This window comes from Chelonia mydas, chromosome 1, assembly GCF_015237465.2.
Source record: "Chelonia mydas isolate rCheMyd1 chromosome 1, rCheMyd1.pri.v2, whole genome shotgun sequence".
Taxonomy (NCBI): Eukaryota; Metazoa; Chordata; order Testudines; family Cheloniidae; genus Chelonia; species Chelonia mydas.
The window spans coordinates 50324277-50337757 of NC_057849.1; the positions used below are offsets into that span (position 1 = coordinate 50324277).

General features: G+C 40.7%; 1 protein-coding gene across 7 annotated transcripts in view; it reads left to right on the plus strand.

Moving 5' to 3' along the window:
- NBEA (neurobeachin) overlaps nucleotides 1–13481 on the plus strand; it is an 837833-nt gene that overhangs the window by 441448 nt on the left and 382904 nt on the right. For all 7 annotated transcript variants that reach the window (XM_027833036.3, XM_043531828.1, XM_043531837.1 and 4 more), the window contains one exon: nucleotides 501–562. In XM_027833036.3, the coding sequence (XP_027688837.2) occupies nucleotides 501–562 (62 nt within the window). The remainder of the gene's footprint in view (nucleotides 1–500; nucleotides 563–13481) is intronic.

Below are 13481 nucleotides of genomic sequence, written 5' to 3' on the forward strand. Positions count from 1 at the left end.
TGAAGGGGAATTTTCCAAAAGAAAATCTAACTAGTTACTAAACAAGGGTCTGATCCTGCAAAGACAAGAGTATGTGACTAAAGTTATTCATATGCATAAGTCTATGTAGGTTCATGCCTCCAAAGATTGTTGTGGTATATTCACAATGTATTTCTATATGAAGTTTTCTTGGGTAAGATTGCCTTCTACTGTTCTAGTCACTGAAATGCACTAACCCTCAAAAAAACTTATTTTAAATAGAAAATATGATTAAATAAAAACCTATGACCTACATATGACAATGATGATTCCAAACAGTTGTGTGCTCCTTTCTGTACATTTGTGTATACCTGAATCAAAAGTTCTTAAGGCCATTTTCACTTCAAACTTGTTTCAGTGAATTTGAATGATTGGTTTTAAGGAAACAAATTCAGTTTTATAGAATGTATGAAACCACAGAGTTCTGACAACTTAATATAAGTAACCTTTTTAATTCACTTTTGATTGTTTGTTTACTGCAGGCCTTGTTTGCATGAAGTCGAGTACTTCTGTGGTTGAACTTGTTATGCTGCTTTGTTCACAGGTAAGACTTTTTTTGGCTTTAATTGTATTAGTTTCTTCACACAGTGACATATTACTAAATTTTGAGTTTGTTATTCTTGCTTATTTTTTTCTTTCATTCTTTCTATTTGAATACGATGCAAGTACAAATGTCATTTCTCACACATTTCTGTACAGTGTAATTTCTTGGTACATGTTGTAGAGCAGCAGTACATTCATATTGACATGCAAAGTAATCTTTTCTAAACTGTTATGTGTAAAATATATATGCATATACATGATATACTTTATCCTGTTATGCAGAATTTTTGGTCATAATTTCACATTAAATGTTTATCTTCCTGAATTAGCTATTTTTAAAACGTTATTATGTAGTGACATTAAATTTTACCTCTAGGATATATGACATAAGTTATTGCACATTTAATGTAAGCTTTCGGTCAGTATTTAAAAAGCTGGGTAAAATGGCTATTAATGATCCCTCAGATGTTTGGATTTTTTTTATTTTCCATTTTTCCAATATCATAAATTCAAATTATTTAACATAATTAAGTGTTTCTGTGAGAAATCTAAAAAGATGAAAAATTTGAGAATACAAAATCATTAAAAATATTTTGAAATTGAAGAACTTCTCCTGGTGCTTCTGATAATTCACCCGTGGATTTTAAGTAAATTTAAAATGTTACTGGCTAGATTTCATACATACCTGTCATCTTGTAAAATGTAGTTGTATTAAAGAATCAACAAATATTCTTTGGTTTCAGTCATTTTCTACAGCAAATATGTATGACCCTGTTAGATCCCCAATCCCAAACAGCTTCTAAATTTTCTCCAAAGCTTTAATTTCATATTATTTAACAAACACACACACACAAATGCCTAAATAACCATTAAATGTATACAGAGTAGTGTGTAAATGAGGTGCCTATATAGATACACACACACACACACACACCCCACTATTACTAAGCTTGTACTTGCTTTTAGTTTGTATTGTAGAATCCACTGTGCATATTTGAAATATGCCCAAACAATGAGTATTTAGTGACAGCTTAAGTGAAGACTGGTCAAAAGTACAGAGAGCTGAAAATTAGTAATATTTACAATTGAATGTAGTTGCTTTTTTTTCAACTTACCTGCTGTTTGCCAGTCCGTAGGTTACATTTCTTCAAGCCTGTACCCATAAGGAAATCATTAGATCCTGTTTTTCTTTTAGCCAAGATGGATATTGGTTAGGGAGAAGTTAAAGAAAAATACATCACTGGCAGGAATCCTCAGTGGGGTTTGAACTTCAAACCTTCTCCTGCAGGGCACTTGAAAAATTTGTTACCTAATGCTTAAGTCCTGGGTTCAAGGGAAATTCCAAAAGATCCATTAAGGCCTTTGAGTTTCATGTCATGCTGCTTTTTTTTAACAGCTTTTGAAGCCTTTACTTGAGGGAAGGAATAACTTACAATGCCTTCTCCCTTAGTCTTTGGTTTTACTGCAAATCACAGGAATAAAGTGGAATGTAGCATTAGGGTCTAGTGTCTTTGATGGCCTCATCATCTAATCATAGGTTTAACATTACTCATTTGCTGGCTCCAGGAATTCCTGCCATTAAGGGCCCTGGAGATGAAACTTTGCCTCAAATATTGATTGAAAGGAAGAGTGAGAAATTTAAGCTCTTTCTGCAATGCTTTTTCGTTAGACTTCTTAGTGAAGCTATTAACAAATGTAGCTAAATCAATTTGATATTTTTATGCATTTTAGAAAAGTTATTTAATGATTCAAAATGTATAACTGTCCAGTTTTCAAAGGTGAAAAAAGCGTGTACACAGATTTTAAAAAAATAGAATTATTTATTCAGTTTCTATTTTACCAAGAATTTTAATGTTTTTTGTATAAACAAGCTTTCCTCTCTCTACCCAATCACTCACATAAAGAAGAATTTTTACTATGTCCCCCAAATCTGACATTTCATAGCATTTAAGGATTCTTCCATTTGCATCCTATTAAGAAGATTTAGAACCCCATTGTCACTAGGCAATTCAGAGATTGGTGTTGTAACATTACATTGTTTCCTTCTATATTGTTGTCTTCTGACAGAATGGCATGAAATGTTCCTATCGGAATTGACAGGTTTCAGAGTAACAGCCGTGTTAGTCTGTATTCGCAAAAAGAAAAGGAGGACTTGTGGCACCTTAGAGACTAACCAATTTATTTGAGCATGAGCTTTCGTGAGCTACAGCTCACTTCATCGGGGTATGCATCCGATGAAGTGAGCTGTAGCTCACGAAAGCTCATGCTCAAATAAATTGGTTAGTCTCTAAGGTGCCACAAGTCCTCCTTTTCTATCGGAATTGGTCAACAGAGGGTTCTAATGTAGTGGTACAACTCTTCTCCCCTCTTTTTTATCAAGCCTGAGTATACTACTTCTAAAATGAATCTAACCAGCATGGTCCCAGAACGTTGTATGACATCAAGTAGTGCCACCAAGCCACCAGACTTGCAGTCCCAGTATTTTATATAAAGTAATTTTATAGACTTTCTTTTCTGTTTAATTTTAAAACTAGCTGTCAAAAAGGTATACTAAATAAATATTCAAGAATTTGAATATGAAGAAAATAGTTGAAAATATTGGCTAAGAGGAGAGAGACTTTGAGAAACTACATATAGGGAGATAGTGTGGTTTTCTGTGTATGCCACAAAACCGGGAGTCAGGAGACTTGGGTTCCGTTCTTAATGCTGCCACTGATTTTTACATAAAATGAGGATAATGGTACCTGCCCTTCTCCATAAGATGATTTGAGAAATACAGATTGGAAGTACTATATGTTTTGTGTGTTTTTTAAATATTTGTGTTGTAACTACGGCTTTTTTGATAACATGAGCAAATCTTTATTTAAAATGGATGTTCAAAATGTATTACATTCTCCAGATTACTTGTAGAAGTTTGCCTTGTGTATTTTTGTCTTTCAAAAGACAGATGATCTAGAAACCTTTGAAAAGTAAGATTTTGTTTGCCTAGAACAGGGTAACTTTAGACATTGAAAAAGGAAAGGGAAATGCAAAGTTTGTTTTCCTTTCATTTGCTACAGCAAATTAGATGCTTTTATGCTCTTTGTTAGAAATTCCATGTTAACGACTACAGATTAGCGAGGATGTCAGAATTTTTTTTCTTATCTGAGCTCCTGAATAAACTTAACATTGCCAGTGGCTCACGTCCAAGGTATGGTCTAAATTTACATGAAATATCACATTACAAATGTCTGAAGGTACATGTCATGGATAATTCATTTCATATGGGTAGCCTTTTAGACTCTGAAGGATATGCAATCAAGTCCATTCCCCCAAAGGAATTTTGAGTCTCTGTGAAAAATACATTTTAAGCTTTAAGGAACTTCTGTAGCTATAGTGCATCGTTTGGTTTTAAGAATTGTTTTCTCTTCTCTGTATTTTTGGTATATCTTTCCGTATTTTTTTTCTTTTAACCAACCATAACAACACCCATTTTATTAGACTAAAAACTAAATTAATTTTAGGTTTATTTTCTTTTTATATTTACATAGAACAAAAATGGTTCTTCAAATACTTAAAATATTTTTTCTGGAAAATTGGTAATATGTAATGACTTGCATGTTGTATAAAGCAGGCATCCTCATCCTGGATGCAGTATATTTTCGCATAAAAATGATGAAGATGTGTTATTTTTGACAAGATCTGTGCTTGATTATAGTCTTTGTTCCCCATTGCCTAGTACTCTATGTCACAGCTGTGATGCTGCCTTGAGTGGCAGATTTCTCAAACCATGCAATTTTTTTAAAAAGTGCTTTACATTAGTTTTTTCATTATATTTTCTTCTTTGATATGTAGCAGATATAGATTTCAATATTTTTTCCAATCTTTTTGCAATACTACAATAGCTTCTAATTATTTCCAGATTTCTTTTAAAGTTTCCCTTCTTCAGAGGTACAGCTTCTGCATAAATTGAGTGATTTTATCCCATAGGATTCTTCAAGTTTTTATAATAAAGCCTTATCAGATATCACTTACATTTTTCTGTACCTTATCTGTCAACAAGAGAGGTTTATTTTCTTAAATACTAAGACATTTTTTATTTAAAATACATTACTAGTTCACCTGCTTTAAAAGTATAAAGTAACAAATTGAAATTCTTAATAGCTAACAAACTTCAATGCTTGGCAGTTTTGAAGTTATGTTTCATTTATTCTTCTGATTAACTAAAAGGGATTTTCCCCACTATGCTTTAAGTTTAATCAGGATCATAACCCAAGGGTCTGCAAAGGATGCATTTTAGGAGTGAGTAGTGTTGCAAGGAAAAGATCTGTTCCTGATTCCTTTTCTTAAGGAAAGACTTGGATTTTAGACATTACACATTGCATACAAGATCTCCCAAGAGACGCCACCTGGAGAATTATGAGGGAAATTTCACATATAATGAGCAAAAATGATTGATTTACTTACAATTAACAAATAAAACATCTTATGAGACTCTCATAGAGATAACATTTCAAAACTTCAATCTTGCAGTTCAGGTGTAAATAGGTTTTGAAAATAGTTTCTTTGAGAAGCTGGGGAATTGTAAATGGTTTACAAAAATGAAATTGTGCTAGATTACTTTGATAGCGTTAGAGAGAGAATTACAGAATTAGTGGACAAATTAAACATAGTAGATGCAAACACTGGAGTGAATGTACAGTGAAGCAGATATGAGCTTTGCAGTTTATTATGGTATCAAAAGTCCAAAATAATATTGGGCAATGTACACAAAGTGGATTGGAGAATTTCTAGCCACCCTCTATCATTATGGTGAGATCTCACTTAGAATACTATGTTTATCTGTAGACAGTTTAACACTAAAAGATGTAGGAAGGTTGGAAGAAATGTATATAAAAACAACAAAGAATCTTAAGGAAGAATGACTGATGTAGGGCTTTGGCTATTCAAAAAAGTTGCATTGGTTTTATTTCAGAGTAACAGCCGTGTTAGTCTGTATTTGCAAAAAGAAAAGGAGTACTTGTGGCACTTAGAGACTAACCAATTTATTTGAGCATAAGCTTTTGTGAGCTACAGCTCACTTCATCGGATGCATACTGTGGAAACTGCAGAAGACATTATATACACAGAGACCATGAAACAATACCTCCTCCCACCCCACTCTCCTGCTGGTAATAGCTTATCTAAAGTGATCACTCTCCTTACAATGTGTATGATAACCAAGTTGGGCCATTTCCAGCACAAATCCAGGATTTAGTTAAATGGTGCAAATCCTGATGTGGACACACTTATTTCAGTTTGAGTGTTTATTTTTTGGTTTAGCTTAAGTCAATTAGGCCATGTCTACACTACGAAATTAGGTCGAATTTATAAAAGTCGGTTTTGTAGAAAGTGTTTTTATACACTCGATTGTGTGTGTCCCCACACAAATGCTCTAAGTGCATTTAGTCGGCATTTGGTCAATGGAGTGCATCCACAGTACCGAGGCAACCGTCAACTTTTGGAGCGTTGCACTATGGGTAGCTATCCCACAGTTCCTGCAGTCTCTGCCGCCCATTTGAATTCTGGGTAGAAATCCCAATGCCTGATGGGGCAAAAACATTGTTGCGGGTGATTATGGGTACGTATTGTCAGGCCCCACCTTCCCTCCCTCCCTCTGTGAAAGCAACAGCAGACAATCGTTTTGCACCTTTTTTCCTGGGTTACCTGTGCAGATGCCATACCACGGCAAGCATGGAGCCAGCTCAGCTCACCGTCACCGTATGTCTCCTGGGTGCTGGCAGATGCGGTACTACGTTGCTACACAGCAGCAGCTCATTGCCTTTGGCAGCAGACAGTGCAGTATGACTGGTAGTCATCATCACTGTTCTCCAGGGAGCTCTCTTAGCCGACTTCAGTGAGGTCAGGCAGGGGCACCTGGGCAAACATGGGAGTGACTCAGCCAGGTCATTTCCCTTTTAAGTTTCGTCTCATGGAGATTCAGTCCTGCCGGCAGTCCTACTGCACCATCTTCTAATGAGCAGCCAGGAGACGACAATGGCCAGCAGTCATACTGCACCGTCTTCTGCCGAGCACCCAGGAGATGATGATGGCCAGCAGTCGTACTGGACCATCTGCTGCCAGCAAGATGTATAAAGATAGATGAAGTGGATCAAAACAAGAAATAGACCAGATTTGTTTTGTGTTCATTTTCTCCTCCCTTCCTCCCTCCCTCCGTGAAATCAACAGCCTGCTAAACCCAGGGTTTTGAGTTCTATCCTTGAGGGGGCCATTCTGTTTCTTCTTGATGCAAAGCCGCCCCCTTTGTTGATTTTAACTCCCTGTAAGCCAACCTGTAAGCCATGTTGGCAGTCGCCCCTCCCTCCGTCAGGGCAACGGCAGACAATCATTTCGCGCCCTTTTCCCTGAATTGCCCCAGCAGACACCATAGCACGGCAAGCATGGAGCCCGTTCAGCTCATCACAGCAGTTATGACCATTGTAAACACCCCGCGCATTATCGTACAGTTTATGCAGAACCAGCACCTCAAAAATTAGGCGAGGAGGCGATGGCAGCGCGGTGATGAGGACATGAACACAGATTTCTATTTGGAGATCATGGTGTTACTGGGGCAGGCGCATGCCATGGAACGCCGATTCTGGGCCTGAGAAACAAGCACAGAGTGGTGGGACCTCATAGTGTTGCAGGTCTGGGATGATTCCCAGTGGCTCCGAAACTTTCACATGCGTAAGGGCACTTTTATGGAACTTTGTGACTTGCTTTCCACTGCCCTGAAGTGCAAGATTACCAAGATGAGAGCAGCCCTCACAGTTGAGAAGCGAGTGGCAATAGCCCTGGGGAAGCTTGCAATGCCAGACAGCTACCGGTCAGTCGGGAATCAATTTGGAGTGGGAAAATCTACTGTGGGGGTTGCTGTGATGCAAGTAGCCAATGCAATCATTGACCTGCTGCTATCAAAGGTAGTGACTCTGGGAAATGTGCAGGTCATACTAGATGGCTTTGCTGCAATGGGATTCCCTAACTGTGGTGGGGCTATAGACAGAACCCATATCCCTATCTTGGGACCGGACCACCAGGGCATCCAGTACATAAACCGCAAGGGGTACTTTTCAATGGTGCTGCAAGCACTGGTGGATCACAAGGGACGTTTCACCAACATCAACATGGGGTGGCTGGGAAAGGTTCATGACGCTCACGTCTTTAGGGACTCTGGTCTGTTTAAACGGCTGCAGGAAGCGATTTACTTCCCAGACCAGAAAATAACTGTTGGGGATGTTGAAATGCCTATAGTTATCCTTGGGGACCTAGCCTACCCTTTAATGCCCTGGCTCATGAAGCCGTACACAGGCACCCTGGACAGTAGTAAGGAGCTGTTCAGCTATAGGCTGAGCAAGTGCAGAATGGTGGTAGAGTGTGCCATTTGGACATTTAAAGGGTCGCTGGCGCAGTTTACCGACTCGCTCAGACCTCAGCAAAACCAATATTCCCATTGTTATTGCTGTTTGCTGTGTGCTCCACAATCTCTGTGAGAGTAAGGGGGAGATATTTATGGCGGGGTGGGAGGTTGAGGCAAATCGCCTGGCCGCTGAATACGTGCAGCCAGACACCAGGGTGGTTAGAAGAGTACAGCAGGGCACGCAGCGCATCAGAGCAGCTTTGAAAACCAGCCAGGATACTATATGACACTTCTGTTTGTTTCTCCTTGATGAAAACCCGCCCCCTTGGTTGCCTCTAAATTCTCTGTAAGCCACCTACCCTCCCCCCTTCAATCACAGCCTGCTTGCCAAGGAAATAAAGTCACTATCGTTTAAAAACGTATTCTTTATTAATTGATTATAAAAATAGAAAGATAACTGACCAGGTAGCCTGGGTGGGGTGTGGGAGGAGGGTAGGAGGGAAGGAAAAGGCCACTTTAAAACTTCTTGAATGACAGCCTTCTGTTGTTTGGGCTGTCCACTGGGGGGGAGTGGTTGGATGCCTGGAGCCTCCCCTCTCCCTCCCCACAGCGTTCTTGGGCGTCTGGGTGAGGAGGCTATGGAACTTGGGGAGGAGAGAGGGCGGTTAAACAGGGGCTGCAGCGGCAGTCTGTGATCCTGCTGCCATTCATGAACCTCCACCAGACGCCGGAGCATGTCCGTTTGATCCTGCAGTAGCCCCAGCATTGCCTCATGCCTCCTCTGATCTTCCTGTCGCCACCTCTCCTCACATTCATCGGCAACTTTCCTGTACTCTGCTATTGTGTCCCTCCACACATTCTGCTGAGCTCTGTCAGTGCCGGACGACTGCATGAGCTCAGAGAACATTTCATTGCACGTGCGTTTTTTTCACCGCCTTATCTGAGATAGCCTTTGGGACGGAGGAGGGAGGTTTGAAACATTTGCAGTTGCTGGAGGAAAAAAAGGGAGTGAAGTATTTTAAAAGATACATTTTACAGAACAATGGCTATACGCTTTCACGGTGAACAACACTATTCACATTACATAGCACATGTGATTTTGGTACAAGGTCACATTTTGCATCTTATATTGAGTGCCTGCGGCTTTGGTGTTAGAGATCACACACACAGTGCTGGGCAACAGAATTCGGCTTGCAGGCGGCCATGGTAAGCCATAGTCTTTCGGCTTCTGCAACCTTCATAACAGCAGCGCCTTCCTCTCCCATACTAAGCAAAGCACGTTGAGTTGGCCATTTAGTGCTGTGGTTTTCCTGTTAATGTGCAGCAGCAGAAACCAAACTAACTCCCCCTCCTCCCGCATCCAATTCTCTGGGATGATTGCTTTACCCCTCCCCCACCGCGTGGCTGGTATCTGGGAAGAGAGATAAAGAACGGATGTTGCTTGAATGCCAGCAAACACCAGGACTATATGCTGCCAGGCTTTTTTATGCAATGATACCAGATTACTTGCTACTAGCATGGCATGGTAAAGTGTCCTACCATGGAGGACGGAATAAGACTGCTCTCCCCAGAAACCTTCTGCAAAGGCTTTTAGAGTACCTCCAGGAGAGCTTCATAGACATGTCCCTGGAGGATTTCCGCTCCATCCTCAGACATGTTAACAGACTTTTCCAGTAGCTGTACTGGCCACGAATGCATCCCAAGTCCTCAGGGCTACTTAATCATTAAAAAACGCTTGCTTTTATAACATGTATTATTTAAAAAGGTACACTCACCAGAGGTCCTTTCTCCAGCTTGGTTGGGTTGGAAGGGTATTTCAGTCAGGGTGATAAAAAGATCCTGGTTGTTGGGGAGAATGGTGTGCTGGGTGCTCTCCTCAAGCTCGTCCTCCTCCTCCTCATCTTCCCCATCCACAAAATCCTCAGGCATGGCGGAGAGTACCCCATCATCGAAGTCCATGGACAGGGGTGGGGTAGTGGTGGTGCCCCCCCCCCCCCCCCCCAGAATTGCATGCAGCTCAGCGTAGAAGCGGCATGTCTGGGGCTCTGTCCTGGAGCGTCCGTTTGATTCTTTGGTTTTCTGGTACGCTTATCTGAGCGACTTAAGTTTCACGCGACACTGTGTTGTGTCCCTGCTGTAGCCTCTGTCCCTCATGGCCTCGGAGATTTTTTGAAATGTTTTGGCATTTTGTCTTTTGGAACATAGTTCTGATAGCACGGATTCCTCTCCCCATACTGCGATCAGATCCAGTATCTCCCGTTAGGTCCACGCTGGAGCTCTTTTTCGAATCTGGGACTGCATGATCACCTGTGCTGATAAGCTCGCCTGGCCAAACAGGAAATGAGATTTAAAAGTTCCCAGGGCTTTTCCTGTACACCTGGCCAGTGCATCCGAGTTCAGAGTGCTGTCCAGAGAGGTCACAATGGTACACTGTGGGATAGCTCCCGGAGGGCAATACCTTCGAATTGCATCCACACTAACCCTAATTTGAAACGGCAATGTTGATTTCAGTGCTAATCCCCTCATTGGGGAGGAGTACAGAAATCGGTTTTAAGAGCCCTTTATGTCGAAAAAAATGGCTTCGTTGTGTGGATGGGTGTAGGGTTAATTCAATTTAACGCTGCTAAATTCGACGTAAACTTGTAGTGTAGACCAGGCCTTAGGAACAGGTTTAGGATAAACCCTGGTAAGCCACTCTTAAAGCAAAATTAGAGTGCCCACACAGGTATTTGCATTCCACATCAATTTAAAAACAGAATTAAATTGGTGCAACTTTCTGATCTAGATAAACCCTTATATGAAGTAACTCCAGACTTTTAAACACTTAAACATGTGATTAATTACAGCATGTGACAGTCCTGCAAACATTTAGACGTGCTTCACTTTAAGCACATGAGTAATCCCGTTGACTTCAAATCAAACACATGCGTAAGTGTTTGCAGGATTCAATTTAAATGTGTATAATTTGGACAGGACTGTAACATGAAAACCATTTGCAAATATTTGAAGCATGTAAACATCAAGGAAGGGAGAGGAATTTGTTTGGCATTCTACATGGGGAAATAATTGAAGCTAATGGTTTGTAATTAAGAATCTATACATTTAGGCTGCTGTATATAAGGATGATCCTCCTAATAGTGACATCTGTTAGACTGCAGTATTCTTTCAAAATAAGCAATCCATTTTTATTATTTATTTATTTGCTCTATAGTCTGTACAAAGGCGTGCCTGTCCTTTACTCTTTGTGCTCCTTAAGGCATTTTAAAGGTTCAGTTGTACAAGTAGAATATTCTAGGAAGTCACAAATATAACTTTGATTATGGATCTTGGCATCTTTGTTGTCTCCGAAGTGCAAGGTGTATCAGCTCCTCATAAACTATTTGACAACCTCCAGTTACTACAAACAACCTGAGTTGTTACTGCACAACTCTTTCAATCACAGCCTGACCTGCTACAGGTCCTGGTTTTCCAAGGGGTCCCTTAGGAATGCTTCTCCCGTTACAAGTCCTTCTTTCCTGAGGAACTGGAACACCAAGGTGGGTGCAAAATCCAAACTCAGGGATTTCCTTATAAGGGTATCAAGGTCCTTGAAGGGGTGTGTTTGAGTGGACAAACACTACAGTGGACCAGAACAGGCAGAGACTGAAGCTGGGGCCCCCTTTGCAATATTAAGCCTGACATGAATAAAAAAGTAAAGCCACCCCCAGAGCTAGACTGCCTTAGTAGAGAGCTGTTGGGTCTGCAAATGTTTTAAGTAGGGACTCATTTTATTTATTTTAAATGGAAGTGTTAGACATCATCTGAACCTGGCCCTTATTACTGCTAATGACAGCAAGCAGAAAGATTACACTTGGAGTGGGGATGTGGGAGGTAACCAATGTAGGAACCCTTTCAGACAATTTCTCTCACCTATGTTTCCTGAGAGGACGGAGCTCAAATCCTGTGATGTGCCCAGGCGAAAAATGCTGGACTAGTCTCAGCTCAGTAGGGCAGTTAAGATGGGTTAGCAGAGCAGAGGGGGATAGATGGTTGTAGTTCAGTCTTCAGGTTCTGGATCAGCCCTGAAATTGGTGGAGAACAAACCATAAAAGCAAGAGGCTGGTTTATGACACCAGAAAGAGTTAGGGGAGGAGCTAGAAGAGAAGAGAAGTGCAAGAATTTGCTTTGGGACCTCATTTGAAAGTAAGTAGAGGGAGAGGAGGGTATGGGCCAGATTCAGATCATGTCTTGGTCTCACATTTAAAATAAATAAATGAGCCACTGTTTAAATCTTATCCACCCTCCGGGTTTAGGATCTCAAAATATATATACCCTGGTGACTTTTATAGGTGTTTATTCCCTACTTGACAACACTGAGGAATTCTTGGGAATAGGAAACCACATATACTTTTTATTTGAAAAAGCACAACAGATACCTATTTACATAATACAATGAAGTTAGCAAAATCCCAGCAGTGTTTGGAGGGAATGGTCGACTCCAAAGTCCCAGTTATTAATTGCCCCCAGCTTATTGAGGCCTAAAACTGTTGTTCACAAATTAGTTCTCACCCATCTAAACCTCTGTCATGAATCCAGTTAGAATCCATCTAGGAAGAGGCTTCCCTTAACCTGTCTGCTGCAGTCCAGCAGTGTCCTCGCTAACAGGTCTTGCCCCACTGCACCAGAACCAGGCAGCCACAGATCAAAGTCAGCTCACCTAGCTCAGCTGCTGCACAGTTCTGATTCAACAAAGTCATCTCCGCATAGGGTCCAGAATATTTGGATAGGAAACCCAAAACAAGGCAAAGTCTGTACAGAATGTTTGATCGCTGTGGCAGAATTTCTGGTTTATTAGTTGAATTTGGGCTCACTACCCAGTGTTCACAACCTGTTTTGTCAGGATGACACGCTTTCCCCAGATTATATCTTTCACAGTCTCTCATCCATACATAACTATATTTACATGCACTATTTAATATTTCCAAAACAAGATCACAAACAAACTCCAAAACAATAAAGCATAGTGCACTGTACAGATCAGCACTGGATTGAATTATAGTATGTAAATTAATCTTGACAGAGCTAGCTCTTCCCATCTATAGAGGAAACAAAGAGCTTCTTTTCCCTTTGAGCCTTTTATCTCTCTCAGGCTTACACGAGTGCCTGTGCCTTGCACTCTAAAATTCAGGATCCTCTGGAAAGAGTCATTTGCCTGGTCTCCCAACCGTAAGCTAGAGAAGTGGGACTTTACTCCCATTAACTCGTTATTCATGGTGGGAATGTCTTCTGGCCCATCCTCGACCTCCATATCCTGAGCATCTGCCTCTGTTAATGTAAGTTTCAGAGTTTATTCATTTCTTCATGCTGGCCAATTTCCTTTGCTAGATTGTTCTGTGGAACACCTGCCTGTATATCCCCACACCCATGGTACTGTCAATTTCTCTGATTTGCCGTCAGTGATCAGCACTCTCTTGTCTTTGGTGCCTCATTCATACCTAGGTCTTCATGAAGATCCTGGTTGTTCCAGGGGCCAGTTTTTATCTGGAAGTGATATACCTCTATGCCT